The 19,437-nt window shown below is 47.1% G+C and overlaps 1 protein-coding gene and 1 pseudogene across 1 annotated transcript; one reads left to right on the top strand and one right to left on the bottom strand.

The window, feature by feature from the left end:
- The first annotated feature begins 2,274 nt into the window (after positions 1-2,274).
- LOC146171056 (uncharacterized) lies at positions 2,275-6,029 on the top strand. The gene is made up of 6 exons (XM_084586537.1): positions 2,275-2,442; positions 3,250-3,638; positions 3,745-3,948; positions 4,030-4,492; positions 4,700-4,869; positions 5,561-6,029. The coding sequence occupies exons 1-6, from the start codon at positions 2,275-2,277 to the stop codon at positions 6,027-6,029; spliced, it is 1,863 nt and encodes a 620-aa protein (XP_084442663.1).
- Positions 6,030-11,353: 5,324 nt separating this feature from the next.
- On the bottom strand, positions 11,354-11,525 carry LOC146171055 (U2 spliceosomal RNA; annotated as a pseudogene).
- Positions 11,526-19,437: the final 7,912 nt, after the last annotated feature.

Below are 19,437 nucleotides of genomic sequence, written 5' to 3'. Positions count from 1 at the left end.
TCGGACCCACCCAATGCTCGGCTTCGCCGACAACATCGCAATTTTAATCTCGAAGATGGCATCCTACTCCGCTTCGTGTATTGCCCTGATGGAACTCGCTGGATCCCAGTCGTGCCGCGTGTGCTTCGTCCACGTATACTGGCGGCTCTCCACGATGACGCTACTGCAGGTCACCTTGGTGTTGACAAAACCTACGACCGAGTGAAAAAACGATTCTTTTGGAGTGGCCTATCTTCCTGCGTTGCCAAATACGTCGCATCCTGCCCTCTGTGCCAACGTCGCAAACGGCCGACGTCTTCGCCCGCTGGCCTTCTACAACCTGTTCCCTGTCCCACCACGCCATTCGACGTAGTCGGCATTGACTTATATGGTCCCCTACCTCTCTCCGATGGGGGCATACATGGCAGTAATTGTATTACTGTAATGTAATTACTGTAATTTATTTACTTTCTTCGGTAATTTGTAATGTAATGAATTACTTCTCTGCTCTGGTAATTCGGTAATGTAATGCATTACTTTCGACTGGTAATTTCCCAGTAAAAGTAATTAATTACTCTCGAAATTACTTTTGTTCCAAAAGCACCACTGCTGCTTGTAGAGCACAGTTCGGGGTTCATTTCTGTAGTCAAATACACGGAGGGAAAAAAACGCGGAAGAGTGGGGCCGCCAAGGAAGTTAACTCACGGGCGAGGGGCGACGAGCGCGCAGGCAAGCGCAGTCTCTTTGCGCCAAGTTCTACGAAGGCAAAGCTATGCAGCTTTCACGACCGCACACGCACGCACATTGCTCGGCAGCAGGTTGTGTTCCACACGCGCACATACAGGGTGTGTACATGAGACCGACAAAGTTGGGTCGGAAGTGAGTGAAAAACGTTTGTTTTCTGATATGGCGGGCCTGTCGACCGAAAACCGGCTGTCGGACTCATACGCTAGTGCACGGTGAAAGGGAAGGCATGCTATCTTGCCTTTACGAAGGGAAAGCTATGTACTACTTGCTGCACTGTACACGCTCACAGTCACACTCAACAACGTGCCTGAGAAAGGGCTCAAGTGACCGGCAGCTTTAGTCAGAATCGCGCAGAAGCGTTTGCCAGACCGCCGGCCTCTCGTTGTCGCTTTGTTTTGTTAAGCAGTGGAGAGCACCGGGAGCCCTCCATCCAGTGCCTGAAGAATACGGCCTGCTGAAACGGAGACTGGCGTGTCTCGAAAAGAAATTTATTGCTCAGTCATCCTGTTCGTTCATGCCGCAAAAAACTCTAGACGATGCGGCGCCGAAGCCGGGCGGGAGGGCAGAAGCATGTTAGGTCGGCGTTCGCGTAAACAGATGGCCCAGTTAGGAAGTAAACGAAACGGAACGCGCGTGCACTCCCTGGTATGGCACGCCGTTTAAGGCGACGCACAGCGCATCGTGGACATCGGCGCCTATCGGTAGAATTTACTGCCCTGACAAGACAGCCGCGAGAGAAGTCGTGCTTGGCCCCTAATAGCCCTAGGCCGAGCAAGAGGCGGCACTCTTCTGAAGTCCACGAGATGCGGACAGTGGGCGCACCGCGGCTCCCCCGGTTACACCCACGCAGGCCGCACTCGTGCTCGCGGTCGCGTTACGTCGTCGCTGCGAGGCGAAGGGGGACACCGGAAGGGCTCTTACAGAAACCATTGCCGCAAGCGGCTGCAGGTGCTGAGTCCGGGCGCTTTCCAGGCAACAAGTAACAAGCTTCGGAAAGCTTGAATGGTGCGGACAAGACAGCGAAGAATTTGGCGCCTTTACTGACGGGAACTACTAAAAGTGATAAGTGTTTGGCTGGCGCTGTGTTTGTTTTAGTTCGGTAATGTACCGAGTTCTGGGAACGCAAAGAAGGTCAACTGTCAGCGGAAACTGAATTTGGCGGGAAAAAAGTGAAATGTGTGCCACGTATTTTGAAAACAAAACTTGGTGTTCTGGTGGTTTTTTTTTTTTTTTTTGAGAGAGAGAGAGACTTGTAGCACTGTTGAAGTTGAAGGGCGTGGTGCACCATTCAGTGAGCCAATCTTCTTTGGATCTCACTGAGCGCACCAGAATTTGGGAGATATTTTGACGTTTTTTTTTTAGTTTTAGCATCAGAGAAAGAGTAACACTGTCAAAGTTAATGGTGTGAGAGTCGGTTCAGTGGACCAATCGTCTTTTAAGTTAATTCTGATTGGGTGACTGCAAAATGTGGGACGGTCTTCTGATGTACCAAAAACCTGGCTCCGGGATCCTGATCTCAAACTTTGCTTCTGAGGCCTGACAACGGTAATGAGTTTGCGAAAAGACGAGCTTCCGTGGCCGGATCTCAAGCCCTATTTTGAATTCAAGTCAAAAATAGGAGACAATGTTACTGTAACGTGCAAGTTATGTCCGCCAGGACCGAAGACGTTATGCTCCAGCTCCAAGGCTTCATCAAATTTGCTAAAGCACCTGCAGGTAAGTTTTTATTTTCTACTCATACCCTGTAGTCTGAGTTCGGGAAAAAAAAAAAAAAAAACACCGCGCTTCCATTCTCTTCTGTGACTGATCGGCGATTGCGAACTGAACATTGCCAACGCGTATGTGGTAAATTGTTTGCTCAGAAGGCAGAGCTTTTTCTTCGGCTTGAGGCACGCTATTAACTGCGTAGTACATTAACAGTGCGTCTAAGACCTTGGTTTTGCTTTCGTTGTGGCGTGAACTGCGCGGCTGATAAGCTAGTTTAATATACTAAGATATTTGATATTGAGGTCATCTTGTTGCACATTTACGAAGCTTTGTTGAGAATGCAAAATGCCAGGGCGTGCATATTGTTCTTAGACAAATTTCAAATTTATTACAGCTTACTTCTTTACTGACTTAACGTGGGATGTTTCTAATTCAAGGTAGGGGAGTGCCCAACCTGGCAATAGAACAGTATGCGCCTTGTTGGTGTTACTTGAACTTGACATATGCTTGCTGCGACGCACTGAGTGCCTTGTTTATTGTGTGCTCATTTGTAAAAAAGAAAAAAAAAAGTACATCTAGCCTCGATAGCTAATCAAAGGAATTTTGTCGTGCAAAGTGTTTTTCTTCGCGTACTGCTTTCTTCTCAGCTTGCCAGTTTTCATAGAAACACTGAGGTATGAGCCGAGCAAAGAAGAATAATTAGCCGTGTAATCTCCTTTCTGATAACGTATAGTCTAATACTTCCAAGTATTACCTTGCAGAGTAAGGACACAGATCTTTTTGTTTACTCTTATAATCTTTTTTTTTTTTTTTCAGAAAAAGCACCCATACGCTTTGCAAGAACGTGATGTTAGAAAACAGAAACGGTTGCCAGAAGACTCTGATGAAGGCTCTTCGTCTGCTCTTAAGCAGAAAAGACTGGAAGGCTGTTTTCTAAAAAGAGTGCCCACGCCGTCGCAGCAGGAAGTAGACTCGGCTGTAACGAAGTTCGTTATAGGATCATTCCAAAGCTTCTCCGTAGTTGAACACGAAGATTTTATCGGTCTTTTAGAGACACTTCAACCTGGCATCAAAGTGCTCTCCCGTCGGGCAGTAGCTGAGAGAGTCAACAAAATGTACGAAGAAATGAAGGACAAGCTCCGTGCCACCCTTCGAGATGTGTCATCTGTGTGCTGCACAGCCGACTGCTGGACATCCTTTCGTCGGTAAGCAAGCTTACATTGCGACCTCCCTGTAACACTATTAGAAGCATGCATTTTTCTTTGTAAAGCATTTTGTGGTATTCTTCTAACCAAAATTTATTCATTGCAGGAGCTTTCTTGGTGTAACCGTCCACTGGCTGGGCGAAGACTGCACGAGAAAGTCTGCTGTACTGGCATGCATGCGCCTCACTGGACACCATACGTACGACGTACTCGCGCACGCACTGCATGGTGTCTTAGTGGACTATGCAATTCTGAACAAAGTCACCGTGACCGTCACAGACAACGCGTCAAACTTGGCGAAGTCATTCAGGTAAAATGTCTTCGTACTTATCGCCTTAATTATTTCTAGTATCTCCGTCTAAAAACAGAGCCCTCATTTTATCGCTTGCAGGATATTTGGTCCGCAACAAAACAGAGAAGATGATGAAGACATAGAAATGGTCAGCGTGCAGGATATTCTCCAAGTTGTTTCTGACTCGGATACCCCTCCCGATCCAGACGAACCAAGGCTGCCAAAGCATGAACGCTGTGCGGCGCACACGCTTAATCTCATTGCCACCATTGACGCTGAACGGGCTCTGCAAGACGTTCGGTACAAGCGTGCATATACGCGCGTAATGAGCACCTGCAAGGCCTTATGGAATAAGCAGCAGCATTCCTCTATAGCCTCAGAGGCAGTGCAGCAGCATTTAGGGCGCTTTCTAATTGTACCATGTGCAACAAGGTGGAACTCCCTGTTCAATGCTCTGGACCAGATCAGGGAAGCAGGAACACGCATCAACAAGGTTCTCGACGCCCTGAACATATCCCGGATCCTTGGAGATGACCTTGTCTTTCTGGAAGAGTACACGTCGGTAATTTGACATTTTTATCTCTATATGAAATTATTTGCTATTATTATATAGGCTCAAGTAAGCGTTGATGATGTTAGTTATGCGTGCCAAAAATATTCATTATAAGATATCAATATCGCGGAGTTCTTAAAGCAATTAACGCATTACAGACATGTGATTAAATATTACGCTGTGCTTAAATGTACTGCTTCAATCCTGCTCTTTCAGGTTCTACGGCCAGTAGCGCGGTCCCTCGACATTTTGCAGGGGGAGAAATACATGTTCATGGGGGCACTTTTGCCAACGCTGTGGTCTCTTCAACGGTCGCTGCACTGTCCTCAGGCGCTACACTATTGCCAACCACTTCTTGACGCTGTGAAATGCGGCGTCGGGAAGAGGTGAGTTTTTCGAACTTGATCTGTGTAGTAGATGTCCTTTCAAATTCAGGGAATCTTTCTAGCGCGTCAATGAGCGGATGCCACTACGCGGCTGTGAGAATGGAGTCGATATATGTGCATCAAAAGCCTGAAACATCAATTAGCATGGCAGAAGTATTTGAGTACCTAATTATACGTTTGTGTTCCATGTGGTGATGCGTAGCTTATATGTTTGATCGGTGTGGAAATTTGTACGTGTCTCACACTACAAAACTAAACGTCACATCCAGCTGGTTTATCACGTTGTAGGAAAGCTGGCACACAAGTGTGAAGTTTTAAACATCGCTCCCATTAGAAGAAATGGTTGTGTGGAAGAGTGAGACAAGATCGAAAACCAACAAGCGAGGGCATTGTTGGCTCCGAGTCTTGTCATGCTTTTGCGTCATCCATTTAATTATTAGACGGCACTAGCTGACACCGTCGTCATCGTTGCCCTCACTACGAGCTGGCACTTATAATTTTTAAGTTAAAGTGAAATTTTCACTTGTAGTGGAGAAGTGCGGAAAACGCTTTGCTAGTATGCCCGTAGATCTTATTACCCATAAATAAATGCAACAGTAACTGACTTACAGAATATCTGGAATATTGATGATAATGCGGATGACTACTTGGTCACATATAAGTTGTAAGCACTATGGTATGATTTATCCAGGTTTGCGCACCAGCTTGCGGACCCGGACTACACCATTGCCGCGGCCACACATCCACGTTTCAAGTTGGCTTGGCTCCAGGACGACAAACTTGAGCGGGAAAAATGGAACCTAGTCCGCTCCTGCTACCAGGCGCATTTCAGGGATGAAGAATCTCTAGATCATGTCGCTGCGCCACCCAACATTGATGCTGATGATGATTTTTTCAACATCAAGAGGGCGGGACCACAAAACTCAGTGAACGACGATTTTCATCGATGGATGAAGAGTGCAGTCACTGACTTTACGGCTTTTGAATCATATCCAAGAATTAAAAAGCTCTTTACGATGTATAACACTGGGCTGCCTTCATCTGCGTCTGCAGAACGACTCTTCAGCATGGCCAAGGACACGCTTTCTTCAAAGCGGGGCAAAATTTCCGACGCGCACTTTGAAGCGCAGTTGCTTTTGCGTTGTAATAAAGAACTCTGAAATGCTTTGGGAGCTGTGAGCAGTGCACTTTTTTGCATGTTAAAAAATTTAGAGTAATTGAAATGTAATTCCATTACTTTTCTGAAGTAATTGTAATGTAATGTCATTACTTTTTGAAAGCAGTAATTAGTAATGTAATTTAATTACATTTCTGCGGTTTTCGGAAAAGTAATTAGTAATGTAATTTAATTCCTTTTGAAAAGTAATTTTGCCATGTATGGATGGGGGTAACCATTGGATTAAAACAGCTGTCGACCACCTTACACGCTACGCTGAGACAGCACCTGTACCGACCGGTTCCGCTCAAGAAGTAGCAAATTTCTTTTTGCGATCAATTGTATTGCGTCATGGCGCTCCTCGGGTGCTCCTCAGTGACCGCGGGACGGCCTTCTTATCGGCAGTCGTTGCCGAAGTTCTTCACGCGTCATCCACCCTTCATAAGACAACCTCAAGCTACCATCCCCGGACTAACGGGCTGACTGAGCGATTTCACCGCACCTTATCAGATATGATCTCCATGTACATCACACCGGATAATCGAAATTGGGACACTATTCTACCATTCGTCACTTTCGCCTATAACACAGCAGTACAGTGGACTACCGGTTATTCTCCATTTTTCCTCGTTTATGGCCGTCCTCCCACTACAATTCTCGACGCTTCCTTCTTCTCTACGCCCGACTACTCCACATCAGTACCAACCCAGTTCTTATCTCGTGTGGCCAGATGCCGCCATCTTGCCCGCCTCAACACAGCAGCGTGCCAGGAAGACCGCAAGAGTCGCTACGATTCTACGCATCGCGTGGTCTCTTATCGTCCCGGTGACGAAGTACTGCTGTATACACCACTGCGCACCCCTGGCCTTAGTGACAAATTCCACCACCGCTACTTTGGTCCCTACAAGATTATCAGCCAAACTTCTCCAGTTAACTACAAAGTCACGCCTGTTGATCCCCCAGCCGATCGACGCCACTGTGGAACTGAAATTGTTCATGTTTCTCGCCTGAAACCGTTTGTGCGCCGCGGTACATCGGTTAATTAGGAGCGACCAGGCTGGCCGCTTCCGACCCCCCGGCCAGATTGTGCGAGCCTTCTGTGGACCTTCTTTCATTTGTACATGCCATGATCTTCTTCTTTCATTTGTACATACCATCATCATCGTCCCGCGGCGCGGGCTCCGGCGCGCGCCTGGGTTCGTGATCGGATTAAAGCGCTAGACAAGGCTTGGCTGTCCTTGCCGTCACGACCTCGCCGTCTCGACCTAGCCTTCTTTTACAATATTGGAAGATGGTCACTTATGTGGCCATTTATTACTCCAGAAGTCAGACCATCAGCTGAGGAGTTAGTAAAAAATACATCGATTGCTGTCGCTGCTTGTAGTCGCGTAGGGACATTTATGACGTTATTAAAGCCGTTGCACTGCAGTATTGACTCTACCTCTACTTTATTAGCTGAATGTGAAAGAAAATCTATGTTTATATCGTCCCCCAAGAAAGCGTTAAGATTGTTCTCTGTGACCTATTGGAGGTATTCGTCAAGGAACCAGGCAAAATTTGAGAAGTTTCTTTTTGGAGGGCGGTAAAATACGGAAAAGATGTTTTTACGACTTTGGAAAGAGAGTATTTCATAGTCCTCATTAGTTGCAGTGAAATGGGTAAGAACGCTGCCTTTCATATTTCTGTCTATCGCTATCATAACGCCCCCACCTCGTCTATCAACGCGATTTTGCACATACGTGTTATAATTTGGCGATTCTAAGGCTTCGTCACTGCTTTGATTCCATGTTTCAGTCACCATCACTATGTTGAAACGAAAATCAAGTGCAGAAAGGAATGATTCAAACTCGTCACCTTTGTTACGCAATGATTGTTCATTAACGTGAAAGAAGGATATGCTTTTCTTTTTCAGAGTACACGCAGGGTTTAGAATAGGTGGCATGAAGAACTGAGGCTTTGTTTGGCTGAAAAGGGAAGGAGGCGGGTTCATTTAGGGTGCGCAAAGTGCATTACTTCCCCTGGCCCTGGCCCCTAAGTAGATTATCAAGTTTACTTTCCTTTGAGATGACTATCGCTGACAAGCCGTCAGATATCTTCAGCAGTATTTTGCCATTTCGGTGCCAGACATATTTGAAGTCATGTTGTTTTGCCCATTCCTTTGCGTGCTTCAGCAGTTCGCGGTTCCTTTTCGTCAGGTTTTCAAGCACGTGCACTGTACCATCTTCTTTTTTTTTTCCTGTTTGCCCACCACAAATCCCGTGTTTTCTGCTTTGCGAATCGGCAGAGAATAGCAGGAATCATATCTGGTTTTGAAGGCATACGATGTATGGCATTCACATCCGAGCCGAATGTGCAAACCCAACATAAGACGGTTGTGATTACTGATCTCGAGCCGGGTATCCTGAAGAGTGAAGTTGAATGGGCCTTAGCCAGCCTTGCTAAGAACAAACCTAGCGGAATTGATGGCATTCCAGCTGAATTGCTTCAAAACCTCAACCATGACGCTGTTAGCATTCTGCATACATTATGTCAGAAGATTTGGACAACCCTGCAGTGACCACAGGATTGGAGGAGGTCACTTTACATCCCCATTCCAAAGAAAGGCAGTGCCAAAGATTGTTCCAACTACCGCACGATCGCGCTTATTTCGCATGCTAGCAAGGTGATGTTGAAAATCCTCCAAGGTAGGCTGCAGCAGTATGTGGATCGGGAGCTTCCGGATGTGCAAGCTGGGTTTCGCAAGGGCAGAGGAACTAGAGACCAAATTGCCAACCTTCGCTGGATCATGGAAAAAGCAAGAGAGTTCCAGAAACCCATCTACTTCTGCTTTATTGATTATGCGAAAGCGTTTGACTGCGTAGATCACAGCAGATTGTGGCAAGCTCTCCAAGAGATGGGAGTTCCAATTCACCTCACCTGTCTCCTCAGGAACCTGTATGAAGGACAAGAGGCCACAGTCAGAACTGGGCATGGTCTTACTGATTGGTTTCCGATTGAGAAAGGAATGAGGCAAGGCTGCATACTGTCGCCCTGCCTATTTAACTTATATGCAGAGTGCATCATGAGGAAGGCCGGCCTGGACGAGTCTTCAGCTGGAGTGAAGATTGCTGGAAAACGTATCAACAACCTTAGATATGCGGATGATACCACTTTAATGGAAGAAAGTGAAGTGGAACTCAAGAGACTTCTGATGCGCGTACAAGAAGAGAGTGAGAAGATTGGGCTTAAACTGAACATTAAAAAGAAAAAGATCACGGCGTCTTGCCCTATCAAGTCCTGGAGCATCAATGGACGAGAAGTGGAAGCTGTGACAGATTTTCTCTTCTTGGGCTCCAAGATTACCTCGGAAGGAGACTGCAGCCATGAAATCAGGAGACGCCTGCTTCTGGGAAAGATAGCAATGGCTGGCCTTGACCGACTAGTAAAGAGCAGAGACATTATTCTGCCAACCAAGATCCGTATAACTCGTGCTATGGTATTTCCAGTTGTGATGTATGGATGCGAGAGTTGGACTGTGAAAACGGCTGACCGCCGAAGAATTGACGCGTTTGAATTGTGGTGTTGGCGAAGACTCTTGAGAGTACGGTGGACTGCCAGAAGATCAAATCAGTCAATATTGTCGACCATAAACCCTGACTGCTCATTGGAGGGTCAAATCTAAAGTTAAAGCTCAGCTACTTTGGTCATCTGATGAGAAGAGAGGAGTCGCTGGAGAAAGATTTGATGTTGGGAAAGGTTGAGGGTGGCCGGAGAAGGGGTAGGCAGCGAACGCGATGGTTAGATGGCATCCTCGAAGCACTGCAGATGAAGTTATGTGATGTTAGGAAGATAGTGAGAGACCGGAAAGCGTGGCGTGACATAGTCCATAGGGTCACGAAGAGTCGGATACGACTGAACGACTGAACTGAACTGAACTGAACTGTTATTACAGAGCTATAAAATAGGGGGCCCCAAAGCTAGCTTGGGGCGTCGAAATGAACATGCGCAGAACGTAAGGCGCGCTTGGGGCATTAGGTTAACCCTAGGGGCGGCCCCTATTTTTCGGAAATAGCGTTCGCCCCAAGCCACCGTTGGGTCGCTTGGGTTACGGCAACATGGCGGCATTCGGGCAAGCGGCGGCCGCTCGCCTCGGCACACATTCGCAATGCCCGCTCCATGGTATCACGCGTTCATGGAAAACATAATACCAGCGAAGCTTATGCTATGTCTCATGATGCCCGCACTATCAAATTTTAGCGATAAAACGCACTATATTTTCTGATTGCTTCCGGATTTCCCGAGCTGCTAGGCGTACCGAGTTCGCCTCCTTTGGTTGGCATGGGGACTAGACAGCGGAAAGCGCGGAAGGTTCAAACGAGGTTTCCCAGCCTCGGCCTGGATTGACAATTTGCCGATTTCGTCTTGCCTGACAAATTTTACACAAATATAGTACTTTTTGATGAATAACATTGCGTTGTTGGCTTCAGTAAAACACGTTGTTGGGCTAGTTGGTGCATTGCATTCTTGACCGGTTAGTCTTACTTCATGCGTTGTTGGCTATTTTATATTTAAATGTTTTCCTTTGGTTTACTTGTGGCGCTGCAATCGACGAACGAAGCAAGACTCCGCGAAAACCCCTATTCCAAAACTCGCCACTCGGCTAGCACGTTGCGCCGCCGCGCGCTATTTCCTTGGGGGCCCCAAGCCTTGGGTCCCCCTATTCTAAAACTCCATATTAAGGCCTTTATTGCCTCATCGTTGTCGCCAGAAAATGTGTCACGCTTTTGCCGCGGCTCTTAATGGTGGAGATGGGAAGACGTCATGGAGGTCTCCACCAATCACAGAGCAACACCACAGTAGGCGCAAATGCGTCACCTATATGGCCATGTCAATGAATGATCAGTTGCTAATTAGTAAGCAAATATTTATAAAATATTAAATATACACTGATTCCTTATTATTAGCTAATTATTATTCATTAATTGCTAGTTAAACTGTAATTACTAAATATTTACGATTGCATAAATAAATAATTACTAATTAATACCGTGTTCTTTGTAAAATTAAGCACACAACAATAAAAGTCGGAAAAAAGTTCTAAATAATTTTATAAGTAAAGAAGAACGATAGACAATTGTGAAGTTGGTAGCGATTCATATTGGAAGGGCGCAGCGCAAAACTACACGATACGAAAGGAAGAAGCGCTCGTGTGTACGTCTTCTTCCTTTCATCCCGTGTGTTTTTGCACTGTGCCCTTCCAATATTAAAAAAATAAAGCAGCAAGCTCGGGTAAAAAGAATTATTTTTTCTGATTTTATAATTGCGATTGTCTTCACATAAAAAAGGGGAAGTCGCTGGTCCGGTCCAGGAGGTAATGCAGTACAGGGTCGACCCATGGCGGAAGTGAGGAAAGCCCCGAACGCTCCGCCGCGCTACAAAAATCAGTTTAATATCACGGGTACAAATAGAACCGGTAACAGATATTAAGCTGTTAAGAAAAGAGGTGGCTTTCGAAAATTATTGGGACATTGGAACCAGGAAATGGTCATGGGCTCCCTTAGAGCGGGAGCATCCATAAGGGGGGAGGGGGATATCCAGGTTTTCAGTCTTCGGTATGTCAATGTAAATGGGAGACATCCGAGTTGCGTTGGCATACAAAAGACCCGGCGCACAAAAGATCAGCCATTCGCGTAGTGTTGTGACGTGAAGGTCCGGTGCCGGAGCACCGCTCCCCCATGCCAGCCGAATAATGATCCGAGATATCCTGATAAAAAACTATGCATACCTCTTTTTAACAACACTAATGCAATATACAGGCATAATGATCAACTAACCAGGGAGTTATCGGAAGCCTATCACATCCATAGAAAAGGGGATAGTTGCGTGAGCACGCCATCGGTGCTTCTGCATGACACTGAGATTGTATATTTGGATTCCCATGATTAGACTAAGGAAGGAACAGCCTCGGGAAGGAACAGCAGTTTACATTAGGTAGCTAAATACTGGAAGTAGTAGGCGAATATGTCTACTTAGGACAGGTAGTAACCGCAGATCCGGACCACGAAAAGGAAATAACAAGAAGAATACGATTGGGATGGAGCGCATTTGGCAAGCACTCGCAGATTATGACTAGCAGCTTACCGGTATCGCTCAAGAGGAAAGTATACAACAGTTGCATCTTGCCTGCACTCACCTATGGGGCTGAAACGTGGAGGCTAACCAAGAGAGTTCTACTTAAGTTGAGGACAACCCAGAGGGCTATGGAACGAAAAAGGTAGGGGTAACGTTAAGAGATAGAAATCGTGCAGAGTGGGTCAGAGAAATAACTCAAGTTACCGACATTCTAGTCGAAATTAAGAAGAGGAAATGGACATGGGCAGGGCATGTAGTGCGAAGAGAGGATAACCGATGGTCGCTGAGGGTAACAAACTGGATTCCAAGGGAAGGAAAGCGTAGCAGGGGGCGGCAGAAAGTTAGTTGGGCGGATGAGATTAATAAGTTCGCAGGGGTCAAGTGGATGCAGCTAGCACAGAACCGGGTTAAGTGGAGAAATATGGGAGAGGTCTTCGCCCTGCAGTGGGTATAATCAGGCTGATGATGATGATTATGATGATTATGATGATGATGATGATGATTAGACTAATGCTTGTTTCCGAGCGCATGCGTCCTGGTTCTTGAGAAGAAAAGTGTATATTACCTGTGCTTTTTTCGAATAAACTTCAGTTGTTAGTCAGCGCTTGTCCGTTATTCTCCTCTCTGTTTGTCCCAAGTAGCCGCGCTGTTTTTTGATCTTGGTTAAAGGCTAGTTCTAAGAACCGAGACCTTGAGTAGAGTCCCTACGCCTAGCATCGATCAAAGGGCTACACTTGGCCAAAGGCCGAGAAGCGAAAAAATGAACTGCGGATCGATCCTATCAAAAATATGTGCCCAAGAGGCGCCACTTATCGGCTTTTGCAGAAACAGCGCCGGTCCACCGTTTTTCAGTAGTAGCACTTGTTCTATGGTTTGCCAGATGACGACACATCCCTCAGAGGAGATTCTTAACCAAACCATTCTCTAGCACCCTAAATAATAGACCCACACGCAATGACGCACGGAAAAGTAACCCCAAGTGTCACTGCGTGCACGAGCCGCCCAACAATGAATTAAGACAGGGGCAATGACAGGATTGCTGTGTGAATCATACGAAAGCAGCGAGCTCGGGTGAAAAATATTAGTTGGTCTCACATTGGAATTGCCATTGTCCTTCCTCCAGCAATGGGGAATCGCTTAGCCGCTCCCGGAAGTAGTGCAGTACTGGATCGACCCTTGGCGGAGGTACAGCAAGGCCTGTACGCTCTGCCGCGCTACAAAAATTCGTATAAAATCAAGGGTACAATTAGAACCAGAAACAGATATATGCTGTTAAAACGGTGTTTTTCAGAAATGTTTTGAACATTTACAAGCAATATTTTATTGCAGACACCTACAGTTATTATGGCAAACGCCTTTATTTTCTCATCGCTGTCGCCAGCAAAAGTGTCACGCTTTTGCCGTGGCTCTTATTGGTCGAAACGGGAAGATGTCATAGAGGTCTCGACCAATCACAGAGCAACATCACGGTATGCGCAAATGCGTCCCTTATATGGCCATATGTCAATCAATGATTTGTTTATAAATAATTATAAATAACTAATAAAATAATATTATACACAGCCCTATCGAAAATCCCACCATAGAATTACCATAGGACCATCATCTGTTGTGGTGGGTTTATGGTCTTTAGAGTGGAAAAATGGTGGCCATGATCCCTTTTTGGTGTCCATGATGGGCATGCTTTATGGTGTTCAATCACGACCACCATACTGCACACATCATGACCACCGAAAAAGAACCTTGGCCACCATTTTCCACTCTAACCACAATAAACCCGACTTCGTGGCGCCATGCTGGCGATGGTAGCAAAATGGTGTACATGGTGCGTGGTCTTGCTTCTGTGGTGGATATGGTGGTTATGGTTCCCTATGGAGGGGCCATTGTGGGGCAGTCTTGGTGTCAAGGTGGTCAAGGTGGGCGGTAATGAAGAATGGCGGCCAACTTGGCTCGCTCATCTCGTGCTTAGCGCATCATGGCGGTGTGGTAAAACGAAGTACATAGATAATGTCTGACGTATCGAGTCCATTCCTGAGCATTAAAATGCATGAGGTAGAGGTCCTAAAGCCACGTAAGTTCGACAACTATACCATTTATTCTACTTGCCTTATTCCCCGCAAGTGGGCAAGTCAGCGTGCAGGCTTTATCCAAATGTACATCGGATGCAACATCGGATGTGGCGACCGCAACGAGGAGCTCACTGGTTTTTCACGCCTCCTCTGCCTTCCCACAAACTAAGCAGGTTGGTGCCTGCATTGGCCGGTTATGCGTGGTGGTTGTGCACCCACGCAAATGACAGCGACAGTGCCTATGATTCGCACATTGCTGTGTAGAGCGTGCTTGTATAATCGCGAGCCGCCCGTATTCAATGACCGTTCATCCTCGAGGACTGGCCTAGGAAGATGATTTTATCTTGAAAGAGAACAAATGACTTCATTTGTAAAACATTATACGTCATAGCTAAGTCAACAGGGCCGGCTTGCACGATAAAGTCTGAGCTAAGTCCAGACTAAAATGGTGTCTTTAGAAAGACCAAGCTTATTTAAGACGGCTCGTGTTCCGAACGCCGAACGCTTCGGGTTCATGTTCACCAGAGTGGCTTCTCAGAACAGCCTCAGCAACCACTTGGGGCATTTTTCCTCGTAACACAATCTTAAGCCGCAAAAAGCAATGGCACGGATTTTACACAACGCAAAATTGACGGAATGTGTACATCTTACAGCAGGGACAGTGCCAGCGCATCCCTGTATTTTTCTAATTTCTCTACTTAGACACCTGGCGTCCTTGTGTCTTACCCAAGACAGCACCTAGTCGTAATCATACAAGCGACTTATTCAAGTCAGGACTAGAGCCCAGTCTTGACTACAGTCTTAAGCGGCCATGCTAGTGGCCTATTCTTTAGACTCCAGTTAAGTCTGGACTTAGCTAAGACAGTCTTAAGGTTGCTTTGTGCAAGGGGGCCCAGGTATACTGCCGCCGCCGCGATGTCTACGAACGGTGACCAGAGCTGGTGAGCGAAGCGGTACACGGCCTCGGAAAGCCAGAAACATGAAATATCCGTTCTGGTAAGCTTCGCTTGTGAACTGAGGGAAACTTAGCGAAGCTAGGGTCCCTAGAAATAGTGCTAGTCTCTCGTCCGCCGGCCCCGATGGAGGCGGCCGCTGAATGATCGCAGCGGGGGCGCTGCGGTGAAGCGGAGTGCCACTGCCGACGGAGCAGACGACGCGTGTGCCCGTGCGCTTCGAAGTGCATTCGCTGCATGGTCATTGTCAGGTGCCTTGTACATGCGAAGCCGCTCTTAAGTCTTGATTTCAGTTTAGTCGTAATATTGAATTCGTAGCCGAGTTGTTGGCATAACCCCAGATACGATGTTTTTTTTCTTGAGCGAAGTTCTGCGCTCATGCCCCTGAGCCGATGTAGAAACGAAGCTGCTTTTTATACCCTATTATCCTGCTGAAGCTACCGCCGTGCCGTATTGTAATAAAGATTTCTGAGGATTTTGTGCAAACAATTGCGCTTGCATGGAGGACTATACTAGACGCACGTTCTAGGCTCCAAGGACCATGTGTGCGAGCAACAGAGCGCTGTCGCCGGCGTTTTCATACACGCTATAGTTTCATCTTAACATCTTCGGATGTTTAGCTAAGTTATAACACGTATGTAGAACTAGAAATTTTCGGATTCATGCCCAATTAAAGCACGCAAGATGGGAACCCGAGCTCTTCAAATCGCACCGCGCTTCAGGCAAACTGCTGATAGACATTCTTTGGTGCTTAGGAAGCCTAGTATCCACTCATCAGAGTATGCCATCACTTTTGTTGACTTGCGTTTTGCAACCTCTAAAACATATTTAAACAGCTAGCTGTTAGTTGAGAGGAAGGGCACTAACACTTCTTTCAAACTCTGTCCTTGAAAGGTGTTCATTTTCATTTTTAATTTCACCTGGAGTGTGGTATCGCGAAGTGTAATCAAAGCTGCGGAACTACCTCGCCTCAGCCACGCTCTCTCCGCTCACCCTTGCCACTGTGAAAAGTTGGCTTATTAAAGCGCGCTGCGCCAGCCACCGCAGCGCATTTCTTTCATTTCCGTTATGACGGAATAAAGCCGTTCCTGTCTGAGCAATGCTGCAAAAATGAACCAACTCCAAATGAACCAAAATTGAACCAACTCGCCCAAAAAGAAGTGTTAATGCTGCCTCAGTTGTCTTGCCTAAAACACGACATAATGGCGACGAGGATGGCGAATCTGCGCCGGTGTTACGCCCACTCAAGACTTTCAGCACAAGACCAAGAACTGTAGCATCTACAGCAACGGGAACGCCTTCGTCATGACTACTTTCGGGCAAGTTGAGCATTTTGATGATTCTACGACTGATTGGATTTCGTATGAAGAGCGGTTAGAAGCATATTTGCGTGCTAACAAGGTTCCGGAAGACTTAAAAGTAGACGTGCTCCTGAGCTTGATCGGACCACAAACTTACGCACTTCTCAAGTCACTGACTATTCCGGATAAGCCCTCGTCTAAGCCCTATGCAGCGCTCATAACGCTACTTCGCAATCGCTTGTCTCCGAAGCCGTCGGTCATCGGCGAAAGAGCAAAATTTCACCGCCGGTCACAAAAAGAAACTGAAACCTTATCGGAGTTCGTGGCCGAGATAAGACACCTTGCTCAGACATGCGATTTCGGCGAGTTCTTGGATCAGTCACTGCGCGACCGATTTGTCTCCGGGTTGCAGCGCGTCGACATCCAACGGCATTTATTTGCCGAAGATAATGCCCTAACTTTCCAAAAAGCTGTCGAGCGTGCCTTGTCTTTTGAAGCAGCAGTGCGAAATGCGACAGAAGCGCACGTAGTGCACGAAAGGAATGCCGATATACATAAAATGCCTAGCTCAAGGCCAACTCCCGATGCAAAGGCGGTAGCATGCTATCCATGCGGTTCGCCCAAGCACGGAGCAGCATCTTGTCCGCATTCGCAAGCAACTTGTTATCAGAGCCAAAAGAAGGAACACATTCAACGAGTTTGCACAAGTCGTCCGCGACGTGTGAAAACGCTCACAGAAAGCTCATTCAACAGGCAAACAAAACTTGCTCTGAATGACGTTACTTTAGACACACGTGCAGTGCCTTTTATGGTGACAGTCAAAGTTAAGTGTACCGTTACAGATGGAGCTGGACACCGGAGCTGCTGTCTCGATAATTTCACGCAACCACTGCCGGAGGATTTTTCCAGATTTGCACCCGCAACGAACCAGTCTTCAACTACGCACGTACGCAGGTGAAGTAATCAGGCCCATTGGAGTGCTTGAAGTCAACGTGGAAACGAACGGCCAAAAGCAGCGCCTACCGCTCTACGTGGTGCCACAAGACGGACGCTCACTTCTGGGGCGGGAGTGACAGAAGATTCGGCTTGACTGGAGCCGTATCTGGGAGCTGAACGCCGTTAGGAGTTTGCCTTGTGCGACCGAAGAGTCGCCGGAGAAACTTCAGGCCTTGCTACGAAAGTACACGAAACTGTTCAGCGAAGACTTGTGCTAGAAAATGGTAAGGAAGCTGCTCTTTATTTCAAAGACAATCAAGAGCCTAGATTTTTGAAGGCAAGGACTGTGCCATTCGCATTACGTTCGGCAGTAGAACAGGAACTTGTGAAGCTAGAAAAGCTTGGCGTTATCTCACCAGTGGCTAGCAGCAAGTTTGCTACGCCGGTTGTGCCGGTCATTAAAGCTGATGGCTCGATAAGACTGTGCGGTGACTACAAGGTCACCCTGAATCTAATTCTAGACACTGAGCATTATCCGCTTCCAAGAGCAGACGAGCTTTTTGCAATCCTTGCGGGAGGAAAGAAGTTCTCGAAACTTGACCTCAACAGAGCATACCAGCAGGTAGAAATGGACGAACGGTCGAAAGAATACTTGATGGTAAATACACACAGAGGGTTGTATGTCGTCAACCGCCTACCTTTTTGGCATAGCATCAGCTCCTGCAATGTTTCAAAGGACAATGGATAACATGCTCAAAGGACTCGAAGGGGTTGCATGTTACATTGATGACATCCTCGTAACGGGAAAGACTGTTGAAGAGCACCTGCGTAACCTCGAAGCTGTTCTGAAACGCTTGTCCGAAAGATAAGCTAAGGTGAAGACGCCTAAATGTCAGTTCTTTAAGGACCAGCTTCAGTACCTCGGTCCCATTGTAAGCGCTGATGGCGTGCGTCCAGCCGATGACAAAGTGGTAGTTATTGCAAAGGCACCGAGGCCAAATGACAAGCATCAGCTGCGGTCCCTGCTTGGCCTAGTTAACTACTATGGAAAGTTCATTCCAAACCTATCCAGTGTAATCGCACCACTCAGCAGGCTTTTACGCAGTGATGTGCCCTGGGTGTGGAGCAGGGAATGCGACGACGCCTTCGTTGAAGTTAAGAAGTTGATGTCCGTGCCACCCGTGCTTACCCACTACGAGCCCGGATTGCCACTACAGCTGTCTTGCGACGCATCAGCATACGGCATCGGAGCCGTGCTCTCTCACGTCCTACCAAATGGTATGGGCAAGCCAATAGCATACGCATCAAGAACATTGACTAAGGCAGAGGCTAGCTACAGCCAAATTGAGAAAGAGGCACTCGGCCTAATTTTCGGTGTGAAAAAGTTTCACTTCTACCTCTATGGCCGTTCATTCATCCTCGCAAGCGATCATAAGCCATTGCTCACCGTTCTAGGGCCCAAATCAGGCATTCCTACGATAGCTGCAGCGAGATTGCAGCGTTGGGCCGTTTGGTTATCTGCCTACAACTACACGCTCAAGTACAAGTCGTCAGCCGAAAACGCAGACTCTGATTGCCTTTCGCGGCTGCCGTTGCATGGCAATGATGATGGAGCACCGGAAGATAAATTCTACGTTCTGCGTTTTGACTCGCTTCCAGTAAACTGCCGTGACATAGCACGCGATACCAGTCGTGACCCTGTACTCAAAGCAGTCATGCAGTACATTTTGAGCGGCTGGCCGAATCGCGCTCCGAATGACTTACTGAAGCTGTTTTTCTACAGACGTTTGGGGTTGTCTTTGCAGCAAGGATGCCTGGTGCTGGGAACTCGTGTCGTCATTCCTGAGCGCTTCCAGTCGGTCTTGCTTGAGGAACTGCACCAGGGGAACCCTGGAATCGTCAGGACGAAGGAGTTGGCGAGAAGTTACGTGTGCTGGTCAACAATTGACAGAGACATCGAACAGAAAGTGAGTGCATGTAAGTCGTGGCAGTCGCAGCGCAAAACGGCGTGCCCTGCTGCGCTTCATGCATGGGCGTGGCCT

Source organism: Amblyomma maculatum, unplaced genomic scaffold (genome assembly GCF_055883805.1).
Source record: "Amblyomma maculatum isolate TAMU_Amacu unplaced genomic scaffold, ASM5588380v1 scaffold_23, whole genome shotgun sequence".
In the NCBI taxonomy this organism is placed as follows: Eukaryota; Metazoa; Arthropoda; class Arachnida; order Ixodida; family Ixodidae; genus Amblyomma; species Amblyomma maculatum.
This window is presented reverse-complemented; position numbering and strand designations above follow the sequence as displayed.

Coding starts and splice junctions, on each gene's coding strand:
- LOC146171056 (XM_084586537.1), top strand. CDS start 2,275: ATGAGTTTGCGAAAAGACGAGCTTCCGTGGCCGGATCTCAAGCCCTAT. Junction 2,443..3,249: donor ATTTGCTAAAGCACCTGCAG/GTAAGTTTTTAT, acceptor TTTTTTTTTCAG/AAAAAGCACCCATACGCTTT. Junction 4,870..5,560: donor AAATGCGGCGTCGGGAAGAG/GTGAGTTTTTCG, acceptor TGATTTATCCAG/GTTTGCGCACCAGCTTGCGG.